Genomic DNA, 17,117 nt, shown 5'->3' with positions numbered 1-17,117 from the left:
ATTGTACTGCAATATTTTGCCACTGTGCGACCCAGCTGGCTTGAGAGTTTCACCTGTAATCCAGCATCGTAGGCGAGGGTTGATGGAGCACACAAATGTCGTGAAGCTCCTTACCGTGGCCGTCGAGTTCGCCATACCCTGGCTTGCCAGCCTATGGCAGCAACGCAAGCGGATTCATCTCCATCTGTGTCCATCTATACGGGGATAGAGTGTCGCTAACCCGGGCTCGCGTGTGTTTTTTATGACGATTCCGGACCACATAGCTCGGGCAATCATTGGCACCGGCTCCCCACCTCGCTGCCTTCTCACTTATCTGCCTCCGAGGTGTTTTCTCTCTTCAAGAGCAAATGAGCACCGTGCGCATGACAAGTCTAAATGACTCTCTATTCATAATCAACGTTTTTGGGTTTAGATCGCGTTATTTATAAATGTGTCGTAACCCTCCACCACCCGACACGGCCAATCAGTAAAAATGTGTCACGTTGACAAAAGACAAATAGTTCACTGCTTTAGCCCACCGGTGTGTTTAAGCCACAACATTTACAATTTGAGTGCAATGATGACTCTCTATTGTCATCGTGGCCATTGCTTTTGATGCTACCGCACATCGTCAACATTTTCTATCCTCGGCCAGAGCCTGCAACTGCTCAACAGTAGACACACAATCTCAAAAATCTGCCCTAACAGTATCCCGCCATCTGGTCTTAGATCTTCCCTTTGAGTTGTCAGACCCATGGACATCACTCCAATGCCTGTTAGTCCATGGGCCCAGACCAAAAAAATGACTTATTGGTACCACCTGCGGTGGCAAAGTCTAGTAATGATTTTTGAAATCCTCCATGTGCGTGGGACATATTCTAATATGATAACCTTTGCGGAGTGGCAGCTTAGTTTCAGTTACCATGACTTGTATACCCATGCCCTATGACAGGCGTCCGGGATGATGAAATGGGCATTATTACTTTAAAAACTACCTAGACCAAAGCCAGTTAGGTCACAAACTGGTATTTATTGGTTTAATCACACAATGAAAGCACAGGATAATAAGTAATACTATAGTGAGGTAAGGAACTACTGTACTTGAATATTATAAACATTGACATTTGCATATAATTAGTCAATGATACATGTTATCCGATATATATCGTTAGTGATGGGTATATGTATACTACTACTACCACAGTAATACCATCAGAATCACCACCCTGTCACTCATCAAACTGCTCGTATATCTCGTCATCTGACTCCCCGAGTTCAAAGTCAGGTTCTGGATCATCCTGCAGTTTTTGTTTAATGCAGGTCTGTAACCTGAACATGTCTGTGCATGTCAGTCCATTTGGCAGGCACGTGCAGCTTGGCATTTTGCATGAACGCACACACTTGCATGCTAGCAGTTCCAAGACCACATCTGGTGCGAGTGGGGAGCGCATCCAGTAAATGGCCAGCTTGCCATCATCATCTGTCCATCCACACTCAGCAGGGCTTGGCACCACAGGGTTAGCCTGCAGACAACACTTCCAGATTGCTGCCTGATAGTTGGCTCGTTGAACATGCATGAAGAGACAGTCTTTACATGGTGGCAGCTGGCTGGACTCGACTTCTCCCCTTTTGGTGCAGAAGAGCTGGTAGCGCAGTTCGTTCATCTCACCAGTGCTGCTATTAGCAACGTACAGGCGATAGGTGAACTGCACTATTTTCTGGAACAGCTCATCACTCACATTCCATGACTGCCCCAGTCGAATAAAAGTCTCTTGGCAGGAAGTGTTCTTTCTCACCATCTTCAAGGCATTCAGCTTCCCTCGACCGGCGAATGCACTGACAGTGTCGCAGCCTGCAAAAGCCTGTAAGCCAATTAGGCTGTCACAGATGCTGTCTCCAAGTGACCTTGCCAGTTTGCTGATATCGACAAACCGTGTGCGGTTCTGTGTCCCACACTTCTGGTAGATGGGACAGGTGATGTCCTTCTGGAAGCCAAGACAAAGCACCATGACATCCGTGTCCACAGCTGTGATGATAACTGCCTTTGAGCCCACATTTGCCGCATGCAATGCATGCAGGAGCAGACAGGTGTCAGCTTCTTCATGCGTGGAGTGCAGCTCTGCTACTTCCTCATACCCATCTTCTGTCAACTTGTAGCATGTTTCCTCACAGGTCATGTACAACACCTTGCCATGCAGTATCTCTCTGTATCGTGTCAATTTCCACTCTTCCACCAAAGACTTGATGAGACTGGTCTTGTTGGAGTGACTGCACAGGAATTTTCTCCACTGCTGGACGTGATGTCCCCCTGCAAGGTTCTTGTCCTGGAGAGAGTGGTGTCTGCACCCCGGTTCAGTCGTTCAGCATCTTTGATCGAAGTCTGTCGGTAGACGTAAAAAACATCAATCCTCTCACTCTGTGCCCCCTCGTGGTGGACCTGGGTCAAGGCTGACTCTGCCACCTGGGCAAAGGTTTTGTTGCTGCCATTCATTTTTTGGAGCAGGCTCATCCCATCAATGATGGAAGTAGATGGGGTTGGGATGTCTTCTGCAGGAGACACATTCTTTTCAAGCTCTCTGGCAAGTGCAGCCTTGTTCGTTTTTCGTAGGGACCCATCAGCATTTGCCAGTGCCCATGGCAGTGGGCCCAGTGGGTGGGCAAGGACATCCTTCATTTTCACCTTCCTGCTTTCAACCACCAGGATCATGTGGCTGAACAGGTTTCTATCTGCCTTCAGAACCACATCCTGTGCTTTCTTTCCATGTGCTGTTTTTGTGCTGATATTGGAGAATGTCTTCAGACTTTGCTTGGTCATTTTGTCGTGGAATTTCACAGATGGTGGGTCCTCAGCTAACCTTGTTTGCTTGAATACCTATTAGGCCTCTTCTCCTATCTCAAGAGCTATCAAGAGATCCCTGGTCACATCAGATGGAGCCATGGTGCCAATGGAGAGACTAACCAGATCTGTCTCATCAGGGGACATAGGATTGATCCAGTTATTCTCCATAAGGTCAATGAGAGACTGGACATCTGCTTTATCTCTCTTGATCCTTGGACCCTGTAGATCTGGATGGGACAGTTTGGACCTGCCATGACCTATCAGGTCTCTCAGCTGTCTGAGGTACATGCTTCTGTACTCAGCTGTTAGGTAATATTTGGTCACAGCTCCTGACTTCAAACTGAATCCCTTTGTCCTTCCAGCTGTCTAGGTGTCTTTGTTCACCGTTTCTTCTATAGCTTGGATTTGGCCAAAGGGATTGTTGGATCCCAGTTGAACTGAGAAGCCTCCTTCCATGAATTCCGTGTACACATCTGGGTGTGTGATGGGCAGCTGAGACATCTGAACGTAGTAGTATATTCAATAATATTCAGTCAGTTTTCACCTACACCATACAGTACAATCATAAATCATCAATACTTTCATACAAAACCTGAATTAATCTGTCAGTACTTTGGTTACACATTGACAGCAGCAGAGAGTTACAACGCAAAAGCAAAACTAACATTGATAAAGGGTAAAATTCATCTTAACTAATCTTAACTAAATTAAGGGGAGGTACTGCAGGTGAATAGGCAAAAAAATTCCTGTCGTATCAGAATGAAAAATTACCAGATGAATATACACAACAATATAAGATGTTTTTGTATTGTGACTTTCCCCGATTCATTTATGCACAAATGTGCATATTATGTAAAACACAATATTGACTGAGTAGATTAAGTTATAACTTTTTTTTTATTGTGATCAATAGCTAATTGGTTGGTAATCTATAGAGGCTTTTGTCAAAATATTGTTACTTCAGTTAATTATGTTAAAATACACTTGACACGTTAAAAAAAAAGATTTTCGCCAATTTTTTTTAGATATAATACCACATAAAATGAAAATGACAAAAAATATAAAAAAAATCCCTCAACATTTCTAGCGATTACAAGTAGGAAGCAGTATGTAGAATTATGTGTCTTTACCTATTATGAAACATGAGTTGTCAAACTCGGCATGCAAAATGTCATTTTGAGAAAAACGCAATGCCAGTTCTGGCATTGTGATACCCATAGCAATGAGATTTGAGAGTTCTACTTGTGTGTTCCCCCTCGTATTGCCATGACAGCAGAGCCGGCCCAGCCACTAAGCGACCCTTGCAATTGCAAAGGGCCCCGTGGCCAGCAGAGGGCCCCCTAGAGTCATTGCTAGCGAGTGGGTGAAAAAAAATCATACATCAAAGGGGCCTCCAACCAAATTTTGCTTAGGGCCCCCAAAGGTCTAGGGCCGGTTCTGCATGACAGCAAAGTAAATAGCCATATATGGCTGAACTACACATCTGCTCCAGAGAATAAGCTTTTCAATGATATGCAATTCAACTCGGTTCTTTCTTAAAATGCGGACACAAATTGCGATGAAAGATGCAAAAAAAACCGCTAATTTAAGGCTTTGTTTACTTGGCGAAGTTTGTTTAAAATCGTAAAAACGAACTATTCATAAAATATGAATAGTTCATTTTTATTATTTGAATCATCAGTTATTACCAACATCAAAGTTATTGGTAATAAAAGTTATTGGTAATAATTGTGTGCATATTATGAAAGTTTACAATTTATAGAAGCAAAATATTAAAAAAATATATAAAAATTGACAAACTGAACAAAAATCATTATATTTGCCTGTAGGACCTGGCCCTAACTAATAATCTTAACAGGTACATTAACAATACATTGAGGATAAAGTTAGCACTTTAGACATCTCCTGCCAGTAAATTATCATGAGCAAACAAGCTGCTCGAAACAGAAGGAAAACAGATGGCGCCAATCTTTCCCAGACTGAACTAAGTCACTAAAATTGAATAACAAGCGTGAATAAATGCAAGAATGTGTATGGAATACATGCATTGGGGACAAACATCAATTTTGTCAAAAATGTATTGTCTTAATTAACAGCAGAGGTGTTGGAATGTTTTATTTGTAACGTCCGGGCAAATAGGCGTGATTGCGATAGGTGCAAAAACAGGTTTCCTGCGAGAAAAATTCAACAGCTGCTCATTTGGAAAGGTAATCACGTGTTATTTTACGTGTGTTGGTTATAACAAATAAAATGGCAGCATTGAAGTTTTGCTACCTTGGGTGGTACCGATATCTGGTCTGGCCCAAGGGGGCCGTCCATAAATGACGTCACGCACCTAGGGGGGGTCAGACATTTGTGACGATGTGTGACGAGGGGGGGGTTTGAGAAATGTGACGTCACATCAAAATGCGCAACTTTAAACAAATATAGACAACACGTTTTAATAAATGTTTCTCCTACAACATCAGAGTGCAGCGCCACATTAAATACGCACTAAAATGGCAATAGTTTAAAGCAATTTTAAGCATGTTTTTTTGGGGGGTGGGCAAAGCTTTGTGACGTCATATTTGAGGGGGGGGGTCTGACTTTTTGTGACGTCGTGTGACGAAGGGGGGGGGGGGGTCAAAAATCGCCTAAAATCGCGTGACGTAATTTATGGACGGCCCCAAGGAACTGGCCCTCCTCCATCCTGCACACCTATCCCACCCAGTGCCTCATCATGTCGACAACACTCACCTGCCACGTTATTTTCCGGACATCCACATCGCTTATCCGTGTCTTACACTAAAGTTTCGGGCATCCGTCTCAGACACCTGCGCTCGAATGCCAAACACTTTTTTTTTGTTTCGAGAGGCTCAATTGTAAGTAAATCAACCGCGTACCAAGTAGAGCCAGATGTGTGCCCACCTCGTGCTGGGTTGATGATGGGAGTCGTGGGGAGTTGAGGAGGAATATGGGACAGGTGGCTGAACGTTGAAGTCAGCAGAGATCCATTTCACTCATGCATTATTGCACCAAAACAACATGGTCAGACAATAAAAACAATATATCATTCTTTATTGCCGATTGTTTTATTTTTATTTTAAGAATGATGCATGCATATGTTCTTACATTGGATACATACGTTTCGATTTAAAGCTTTCGTGACTGCAGGGATTCATCTTCTTGGTTCTTTCGGTAAAGTCACGACTTTACCAAAAGAACCAAGAAGATGGATACATACGATTCAAAGGTTCATGGTACATGCATTGAATCATGTGTGTGAGAACATATATTGAGTATATGCCCAATTGTATTTTAAAATACGACACTGTAATAAAACCGTTGAAAAATGAGACATAACAAATAAAAACAGTACACATGAGATGGCAAAATTGACCGGTGAATTTTAAATCGAATCTTAACAATTCGTTGAATCGCTCGAGGGGTGAATCGTTGCAATACCTAACATTTTATTTTCCAATTCTAAAAACATGAAATTGCATCTCAATACTTTTTTCAGGAGAATGCTGAATTGGGATGTTGTGCCAAATATTTTTTTTAAAGTAATATTTTGTTTCGTGTAGGATTGGCTAAGGTTTTGACGAGGGGCATTGAGGCTTCTCCTGAATAAATGGTGTTTGTGATAGTGTGGTGTCGGTGGGGGGGGTCACCACTGAGGTCACCTCATACCATGGGGATGGTGGCCACTCACATTCACACCCTCCGTGTAAAACTCACTGCGTGCGATGGTTACAGAGCATAACTCAGAGATCAGCCGGTGATTACATGTGAAACGTATTGACTTTAGTGACAAACTAAGGCAAAATGTAACGCCAGGTGTATTGTGGCATCAGTTGTGTCTCCCTGTGTGTGTACCTCGGGGTCTGTTTGCCCAACTGTATTTTAAAATACGAAACTATCTATTTTTATTCTGCTACTCATCTTGTATTTCAGTTTCTCTAAATGCCAGACGTTGGGAGTCATATTCCACGTGACGTAATTCAAGCACTCTCTGGAAATGTGTAACAAAGTTGATGTTAAATGACACATCACTTCCTCTCTTTGTTAATGTAAAGGGATTTAATAAAATGTCGTTAAGGCCGATCAATGGATATTAAGAGTTACTGTTCTTTTAACATGAGATGTCAGCTAACATTGTTAGGCCGATAGGTACTCGAAAAAAAAATCGTTTCATAGTTTAAGCTATACAGATCAGGCTCACTCAGTTATATAGCTCAGGCCTATTGAGGTATATAGCTCTTTTTCAGAAGAGACCTGGCCACAAATGATAGCTCAACGAAGTGGCTTATGTGGAAATGTATTGCAGCCAAATACTCTAAACGCACGTTTATAAATGTGGGGGGAAAACCAGAGGACCCGGAGAAAAATCCCTACGACCACGGGGAGAACACGCAAACTCCAAATAAACTGCAGGCGTCAGGGTCAAGATCAAACCCACGACCTCCTGTATACGAAGCGAGCTAGTTACCTCGCTACCATGGCGCCCACCACCATGTGAGCTGTATTCTTAACACCTTCATACAAAGGTAGGCTCCTCTGTTACCCACACCTTTGTTGCTAACATAACTTGCAGAATATGTAAGATCATCCCACCCCCCTTCCTTGGCAAGGGTTTGTACTTGTGCCTCCGCCTCTGACTTAAGATGTCACCAGCCTCCACACGCACTGTCTCACTGGGCATGGGTCACCACATAATAATCTGACTACTCCAGTGAGTTGTGAGTTGGGGAAGTTTGGCAACCCCTGTAGGATGCAATTGGCCTCAGGCCATGGCATCTGATAGGTGGCGAGGTGTGATGAAATCAATGACGGCTTTTGGCCATAACCAACACTTTTACTTTGAACTTGGGTGCATCCCCACAGCCACCCTGAAGAGCTACCTCTGAGTGGGGGCGGTGGTACAATGGGGGGGTGACCTCTGACCCAATCGGGAGTCGTTCGCTTCCCAGACACCACACCGAGAGATTCCCCCACTGCTCACATCGCTGCCGCGACGTCTCACCCCGCGAGACGTCGCATTCGGAGGCACCGCCAGATGTAGCAAAAGAACACGGCCCGGTGCAACGTCGCACATCCGACTTGCTGGTGTGAAGGACAATGTAGGCGGATATGTGAAAAGGTTATATACGTGAACATCTAAAGATAATGAATGACACCAAAAAGAAAAAACGTTATTTGACAGGGATAAAGCACAAACTGCTTTCAACGTGGGAAACTAATGTGCTTATAAGCGAATCTACATGATTCTAGATTTGAAGCTTTCGTGACTGCAAGGATTCATATTCTTAGGTTTTTTCGGTAAAGTCACGTAGGTAAAAAATTTAAATTAATAAAGTAAAATAAAAATAAAATAGGCAAATTTTATTTACTTATTTTTTATTTAACTTTTATTAATTTTACTTTTTTACCTACGTGACTTTACCCAAAAACCTAAGACTATGAATCTACATGAGTTTAAGAACACAATACTGCAAGTGAAAAGATCATATTTGTGAACATTTATAGAAGATTACAATTGCACCGTGTATAAATGCTGCTGCAGTTTGTCGGCTGTTATTTTGTCAGGACGGATATGTGACTATTGGATACGTGACGTTGCACTGTCGCATTTTAGCTGGTGCATAATTACTACAATGGACTGTGGTTTATTAATAAAATGCGTTGAGCTATGTTTTTTCTCTCTCTAAAAGCCATAACAATTCGCATTTGTCACTTATTTATTTGTAATGGGGGACAAGGTTTTGTTTGGGGGGTAAACCATAAACATAAGCCATATACACAAATCATAAACAATAAACAGACCCCACATTAAATGCTGTTTAAGTGGCAACCCAATACTTCATGCAGAGATCCTGGTAAGGATTTTTCCTGATGTTTTTTTGTAAACAAATTTTAAAGTCTGCTTTTAGAGGCGCATGACGTATTGAATGCTGACATTTCCTTCCTGCATTCCTGTGAAGTAATGGCCGTGTCTCACCGCGTTATGTCCAAATGTGACACAAGCCCGCATTTTTAGTGTTCCCTTTGCAACAAAATGAGTTGCAGATGTTTGGAACAATTACCCTCCGATGGTAAATTCTGCATACCAGCAAAAACACCTGATTTGTATTAGTGCCACTGAATTGTGCATTGCCTTGCACAAGTAAATCTGGGAGAGGGGGAAAAAGTTGGTGATGGTGACGAGCAGACATATGGGCAATTTCAAGCAAAAACGGTTGTGAAATGAAGTGTCGCTTTTACCCCTGCATCCTTATATGGCAAGAGAGTCGTGGGGTGAGGTGGCGCGTGAAAGATGTTGGACTAAAGTCAGTGATCGCAGCGGTGAATATTTGTGGGATATTCCATGAGCTGTGCAAACCAGATGTGTAACAAAAAACTCCCCAATAGCCTAATAAGCAGCAGACACGTGGCTTCGTCCTTTGTATCGAGTCAGTGATGTGAAATGTATTTTTTTTGGGCAAATAAAGTTACGGATGACAGATTCATTGAATAAAAAGTGATATTGAAAACATCATAGGTATTATACGGTAAATAATATACTCTTACAGGATATATTTTCAAATGTAATAGGTTAAAAGTGCTCTTTTAAATCATTTTCCTTCACTACTCATCTTGTATTTCAGTTTCTCTAAGATCTAAATGCCAGACGTTGGGAGTCATATTCCACGTGACGTCATTCAAGCACTCTCTGGAAATGTGTAACAAAGTTGATGCTAAATGACACTTCACTTCCTTTCTTTGTTTATGTAAAGGGCTTTAATAAAATGTTGTTAAGGCCAATCCGTGGCATTAATGGTTACTGTTCTTTTAACACGATATGTTAGCCAACATTGTTAGGCCGATAGCTACACAAAAATCGTACAGCTTTACTCAACACATAAAGAATTCCCTTCCAATAAAGATCATATAATCGATAAAGGACGCTCCAATCAAGTATTGTTTTGAAGATAGTTTGAAGTTCAGCCCTAATCAGGTAGAACAATGTGTTTTAATCATGTGTAACTATGTTACCTAACCATAAACGTTTCTATATTATAATCGTTAACATACAACTGCAGGCTGTACGAAAATGGGGAAATTAAGCCAATTAAGGAAGCCCTTTGTAGCACGAATTATGTTTGGAATCCTTTAGGTAAAACACCATTGGTTTGCTTTATTGAAAGTGATTTTTTTCCCAATAGCAGATTTGCCTGTCAAGGCATATGGTCAGTGATACACACGGCTATACATAATGCATAAATGTGTTTAGATAACATAGGTGTGCGTTTTTTTTGTAACTGGCAGTAAGTAAAAAAAAAACTACCCCACCAGTGTTGCACTCAACAAGAACACTGGAGTCAAAAACATGCGTTATTCTTCCACAGAAACTTTTTCCCCATCAGCAACTTTTTCCCCATCAGCAACTTTTTCAATGACTAAGTGTCCCTGTTCATCTTCCTTAACAGGGTTGGCAATGTCCTCCGGTACGTGAAAAACCCAAGGCGCTTCCAAAAATTCTGTTTTGGAAAGAGCATCATTCCCTAAAAAAGAAAAAAAACACAGCATATGCAGTTTTCATTTGAAGAACACTGGAGAATGCGCAGTAAATTATTAAAATACAATGCTACGGCCTTTGAAGTTTTATGAAGAAAATAATGTTATATAGGTTTTATTTATAAATAATAATGATGATTCATAGCACTGGTGAATCCATTGCTGGGCGAAAGTATCCCTATAATGTCAGGTTATGGGGGGGGGGGGAGGATTGTTTGACCATACTTCACCATTACAGTCCATGTGAAGTGGGAGGCCCAGGACGAGGGTAGATACCACTCACCGCTGACGTTAGGTGTGGCCGGAAAATCCAATTCAGTTCATCGTGTTCACAGTGTAGTGCGCTAACCGCTGAGCCACTGCATCCCTCAATACAAAGTTAAACACTTACATAATCGGTAAATTAACTAACGTATTGTTAACCAATCTTGACACATCACTCAGGGGTTTTCTCAAGTCATTTTTTTTTTCTCTCCAGTGAACAGATGTTAGATCGTTGCCATTGGGCTCAAACATTTTTTTGTTATATAAGCCTCTAGCTGGAGCAACGTTGCAGTTTCAACTGCTGGCACAACAGCTGTCCTCCTTACCATCGACGTCCGCACTCTCAAACGGCTTGATGGCAGCGTCTTCGCTCGTCTCCGTCACATTTGAGAGCTCAAGCAATGTTATTTTCCCGTCACCGTCAATGTCAAAAGTGTTGAACTCTGTTGGAAGGGCTGTGTGGAGGAGGGATCAAACGTTGCATTGCACATGCTCAGCAACAACAGCGAAAACATTTACAGTTCTTAAGAAAGAGAATTTCCCCGATGTGGATTTTTTTTCGGTGGGAACATGTTAATACCATTTAAAGAGTCCACGTAAACAACGCTGCATCTAAATGATGAAATGATCCAGTGCCAAATGCTGTAGTTACATGGCTACTTTGTGAAGCTCACAAGCTCAAAACATACATCTTTAAGTGTATAAATTATACATATAAATATATAAATGATATCTTCCAAATTATATTTCAATTTGTGATTTCTGCATCATTAATGGAATATTTCAAATGTAAATATAGAACCCTACAGATCGGCGTGCATCATAATAATATCATCGAACAACTTACAAAGTCGCTTCAAAAAGAGCACAACTTTTATATTCCCAGCAACACGTGTCCGTCACGTGTCAATGCTTTCACATCTAAGAACTGAAATAAGCCAAATGAAGTGAGAAAAAAACCTCATTTAAATTCTACCGATGGTACTCTTTGGTTCATTCGGTAAAGTCACGTAGCTAGTCACGAAAGCTTCAAATCAACATTCTACCGACGGTGTGTGGTATTAGTGACCGCCCAACGTTCCCTTTAGTACCCCGTTGAAATCACGGGTCGCTTCATCCCGGATTCAATCTCGGGGTTCTCACCTGTTGCCGGCCTCAAGAGCTCTGACCTCCTGAGCCACCCGGGTTCACCCTGTCCCCAAATTTTCTTAAGGACACTCAACACTGAGCTGTTGTGGAATTCGCTTTCTTTAGGCTACTCTCAAAGTGGGGCGGGCGGGGAAGGGGGGATGTCGGTACCTTCCATGTGAAAGTTGTTCACGACTTGCGGTTGTGTGGATACCTCGGGCAGGTCGTCGCCATCATCGTTGTCATCGTCCGCGGCCGGTGGTCGAGGGGAGGCGCACACGAGTAGGAGCGACAGGGAGGCGACTGCCAGCAGCAACTCGAAGCGAACCCAACCGCGCCTGATGGTCGAGCGGTGTCAATGTCATTCACCGTTTGTGTTCGCCGAGACGCGCAAAGCTCGCACCGTTGTGTGCAAAAAAAAAAGCTTTCCGCCTCTCAACCGTTATGCAATAAAAAAAAACCCACTGGTTCCTGATGAACTGCACTGTTGGTCATCATGTCTAATATGATTATAGGTTTTTCCCCTTTTTTCTGGCAACAAAACAGGTGTTAAAATGTTATAACACCAAACTGAAACCTTTTTACGATGAATCGTGTCTGCATTAACCACATTACTTGTGGTCAAAATGCAAACAAAAAAATACTCTGATAATATATACATTGTCCTTGAAACTGATTGGTCCACACCAGAGACAGCTTTCTTTTGAGCCTCGTCTCAAACGGTGTTAGACCAGAGGACGCCAAAAGGCGTAGACCAATCAGTTTCAAAGACAATGCATATATTATCAGAGTATGTTTTTGTTTGCATTCTGACCACAAGTATTGTGGTTAATGCAGACATGATTCCATGTAAAAGGTTTCAGTTTGGTGTATTAACATCTGAACACCTGTTTTGTTGCCAGAAAAAAATGGGAAAACCTATGATCATATTTTGGTACTGGCAAAGGAGGTCCCATAATGTGGTTACCATCAATAGTTGGAGCAAATGTTCGCAATCAACAGGCAGCCGTGGGACACGGAGACAACTGTCAAGCGGTTTTGTTCTTGTGTGTGCTCATCAGTACGGCAGTCACCGATGCTTACTGCTGCCAAGTCTGCCTATTCTTTAGTGATGGGTTTTCTCATAATTTACAGCTTTGAAATTGAAACCTCTGCATTTTAGTCATAGTCTTAGCCTAGTCCATTATAACATGTGGAACTTGAATGACGTCTTAGATTGTCTTTTAAAAAAAATCATACTTCACCACACTTGTCAGCGTGTGTTGATGAAGGGAGAGGGAGATCAATCCCAGGACTGGTTCGGATATCACTCAAGCTAGCTGTGTGCTCGGTATCGAGCTCATGTGGCTTAGTTCATAGTGCAGTGCGCTAACCACTGTGCCACCACTCCACCCGATAAAGACACATTTCAACGAAGAATATGACTCAATATTGTTTGTAATGTATCAGACCAAGCAAAAACCAGCCAGATACGACAAGTTCGTCAGTTTACAGATGATGAATGTAAAGAAGAATGCCCAGATAATGTGTATTCTGCAGTAATCCGAATAGCATTTGCAAACAATCACATTGGCAACACCATGTATTGACGTTCACATTTATTTATCACTTTCTTCCAAGTGTCCTAGCTATGGTGCGCGTGCTATACGCAGGGGTGATACATTCATTGATATGTCACTGATTTCTAATGACCCTTTAACTTCTCAACAGCTGATCAAATATCGTGAAAGCTCCATATCTTACAGAGGAGAGCGTTCAAATGAGTTTATTCACATTGGTTTGTAAGGGGACATGCGGACGAGGCTTGGGAATTAAACGTTGTTTCCTAAAAATGTCTCCGTTTTATTTTGTATATACACACACACACAACACACACGAAAGCAGCGGACACAAATGCTAAAAGCAAAATGGGTTAAACGAAACGCCTATTGCCTCGACATAAAGCATGAAGCCAGTCCAAACACACGCGGGCTGTCTCTAACAGTAACACAAGTGGCTAATAACAGTAACACAAGAAGAAGCCTTAAAATACTCACATGGCTATGACCTTCAAGCGCACGGACGGAGACTTGTTGTGGAGATGTGTCTTACTAAAATTCCGAGGCAAACTTTCTCAGTTCTTTAAATGGTTCACTCCAGGTTTTGACGCCGGACGGTTCAATTGAGTGCGCATCGGCGTGATTTCGTTACGCACAGAGGGGGTGGAGGGTGGATGACGTTCGGAAGAGAGGCGTTCCGTGAGTTTTTTTTTAGTGGGTTACTACTTAAATAACACAAGGGCGAGGCTACCATCTCTCGGACGAAATGTATCATTGCAATTGCATGAGTGTGCATAATACAGGTTTTGTTTGGGTTAGATCGCGTAAATATAGAAATGTGTCGTTAAACCCGCCACCACCCGACACAGTGAATTGGTAAGGTGTGTTACGTCAACAGAACGTGCCAATTCGTTACTCGTACAGCACGCCGGTGTGTTGGAGAGTAAATCCACAAGATTTACAATACTTACTAATTGGCTGTGTCGGGTGGTGTTGGTGATGGGTTTAACGACACATTTATATATTTACGAGATTTAACCCCCCCCCCCCAAAAAAAAAACCCTGTATTATGGATGATATTGGTCGCGAAAGCCTACGTGTTAAACTACATAAGTGTCGTGGGAAGAATTCCAGTTTGCCAAATGCACGCCCCCATCATCAACTTGCACTGGAGTGGACCGGCGATGGTGAAGTATGGTCAAATGCCCTCCCCGCCAGTCCCACCCATGGCGTGTTCTGGCCCTCGTTCAGGGGACCGTGTAAGTAGAACACAGTTTGTGTTAGTGTACCACGATCCCATAATTGTTCACGCGAAATTTCACGGGCGAAGACCACCCCCCCCCAACACGGAATCAGACTAAAACACACAAAGAAACACACGTTGGATTCAGTGCCGGATTATCCTAGTAGCAAACGTAGCTACACATGTAGTAGCTACATATGTAGTAGCTACGGGCTCCGTACGTTCAAGGGCCCTGTGCTAAATGCTTTCAAGCTATCAATTCCAGTTTAGTGATTCTGCACTTGCTCTATTACTATAGTACTATACTGCCTTCAACTTTTATGAATGACTGGGTGTTTAAGGTTAGTGATTTGTCGTATTATCTGGCTGTATAGTAAATGAAAAAATACAATTACTTTACTATACAAGTAAAACATTTGTGTTTTAATATTTACGTCTTTTTTTAGGGCCCCTTTATAACATATGCTACAGGCCCCGCACTAGCTTAATCCGGCACTGATTACAAAAAAGTAAAATGAGGTTGTTCCCGAGATTAACCTTTCAGTTTACAAACATATTACCTCTCAAAACGGTCTCCGTGATTTCCTGCTCAAATGAGCATTGGATTGGTGCTCATCTTCCATTTACAGCCCTGAAGCAGTGGTGGAAATTCCACATTCATATGACCAGGGCAAGTATATCCATAGCACAAACACTGTTGACCCCCCCTTCCAAATTTTTGTTTTCTTATTTTATTGACCCCAGCGAGGGGAACGATGGGGCTGAGTCAAGCTCCAACCAGGATTTGAATCCGGAACCTTTCGAATGTGAGCCACTCGCTCTACCGCTGATGCAGCAGATCTCAACTCATTAAAAAAACAAAAGTAGCAATGGAAAGAGAGTTTGCATATTTCTAGAAACCCCATAGCATGGTGAAAATGTTCTATTTTGTTCGTAGGTCACACGTAACTCATCATCGATACAACACTTCCCTGCCCGGTTAATTCCAGGCCAGAATTGAATATTATTTGAATCCGCGTGAACATTCATTAAAGTGCCGCGACTGACAGTGCATGATGCACCCTGTAATTTTCCACTACTGCACGTGTCAGCTAATTGAACTTGGTAATCGATGGTGGCCGAGTAACACGGAGATTTGAACGTCACAAATTTGGCATATACAGTACATTCAAAGTCAGGTACAATACTTTCCAATAGCTATCACTGGCATAAATATGCATTTAAAGAAACTATACATCTTGCTAATAAAATCATCTTAACAATTTATATTAAAATGTGGAATATATAGAACTAGTCAAATTTGATATTGTTAAAGTTCCTACAGTAATACAGACTATCACAGGCAATGTGAACCATCAAATTGACATTTAATTGGTGGTGGGCAAAGGAATCAGATCACTCACATTTGCCGTTAATCATAATGCATTTGTTTATCCCACTATCATGGAATCTCAAGACGCATTTAAAGGAGAGTTCTGCTCGGGGATGATAGCCAAAATTCCTCTTTTTGGTATTTGGAAAATGATAAAATTAAATACACTGACTGCTTTTGCAGCGGTGCACAAGCACAAAGGAAAAAAAAAAGTGCTCGTTACTTTACCTTTGTTATTAACACAACATTCTACCAGAAAAGTACCTCGCAGGCTAACATGCCATTGGTGGAATTATAGCTTACAATGGCATAGAGCTGGGACAGTTTAATCACGTAAAAAAAATAGTTGACTACTATTTTGTCATCGATTGCTTGGGCACTTTTAAAAATGCTGGTCACCCTCCACATGCTCCTTGTGAAAGCAGGAAACCCCCTGGAAGCCACGCCCCCATCGTGACACACCACCTGAAATGTTTTCGTATTTATCCAGTTAGTTAAGTAATTTAACCAATAATCAGTAGAGCAATGTATGCCTTAAATAATGTGATAGTCCAGCTCTACTCTAGCATATTTCCTTCATAAGGGAGTCTTGATGAGGAATGTGGTGCATTTTTAAATATTGCTTATGCTACCCATGGCTACAATTCAATTTCGCCTGGGGGGGTATTACAGGGGCTCACATTGCCTCTTCAGTATATTTTGTAAAATAAATGCTGTCTCTTGCCAAAACACACTGTGCATACTGAATTGAGAAGCTCTACGCTCAAACATAGTACACATCACAAGGGCTTCAGTTATACAACACATTTAAAAAATACCACATTCTGAACCAAATGCACATCAACTTTTGAACGTATATCAATATATGTCAGTTTAACACGTAGGTTTTCGCGACCAATATTATTCATAATCAGCGTTTTTGGGTTTAGATCGCGTTATTAATAAATGTGTCGTAACCCTCCACCACCCGACACGGCCAATCAGTAAAAAAGTTTCACGTTTCGCTGGTAATTGCATCCAGCATCCAGCATCATCGGGCAATTCGCGAATTGCCCGATAATGCTGGATGCAATTACCAGCGAAATGGTCGTACTCAAATTGTAAATGTTGTGGTTTCACGCTTCAACACACCGGTGGGCTAAAGCAGTGAACTATTTGTCTTTTGTCAACGTGACACTTTTTTTACTGATTGGCCGTGTCGGGTGGTGGAGGGTTATG

General features: G+C 42.0%; 1 protein-coding gene across 3 annotated transcripts; it reads right to left on the bottom strand.

Annotated features, from left to right (window-relative positions):
* Window positions 1–914: 914 nt before the first annotated feature.
* Window positions 915–17,090, bottom strand: LOC144944341 (uncharacterized). 3 transcript variants are annotated; one of them, XM_078872433.1, is made up of 5 exons: window positions 13,783–17,090; window positions 11,918–12,084; window positions 10,945–11,073; window positions 5,726–10,341; window positions 915–3,362 (listed from the first exon to the last, which is right to left on the bottom strand). In XM_078872433.1, exon 5 carries the CDS (start codon window positions 2,154–2,156, stop codon window positions 1,209–1,211), a length of 948 nt encoding a protein of 315 aa, XP_078728559.1. In that variant the 5' UTR covers window positions 2,157–3,362; window positions 5,726–10,341; window positions 10,945–11,073; window positions 11,918–12,084; window positions 13,783–17,090; the 3' UTR covers window positions 915–1,208. The 3 variants fall into 3 exon arrangements, with proteins under 3 accessions (XP_078728559.1, XP_078728560.1, XP_078728561.1); XM_078872434.1 differs by having other exon boundaries at window positions 11,961–12,084; XM_078872435.1 differs by lacking the exon at window positions 915–3,362 and having other exon boundaries at window positions 8,525–10,341; window positions 13,783–14,639.
* Window positions 17,091–17,117: the final 27 nt, after the last annotated feature.

The sequence above is a fragment of the Lampetra fluviatilis genome, chromosome 34 (assembly GCF_964198595.1).
Source record: "Lampetra fluviatilis chromosome 34, kcLamFluv1.1, whole genome shotgun sequence".
In the NCBI taxonomy this organism is placed as follows: domain Eukaryota; kingdom Metazoa; phylum Chordata; class Hyperoartia; order Petromyzontiformes; family Petromyzontidae; genus Lampetra; species Lampetra fluviatilis.
Note: the sequence above shows the minus strand (reverse complement) of the source record. Positions and strands in the feature narration are given on the sequence as shown.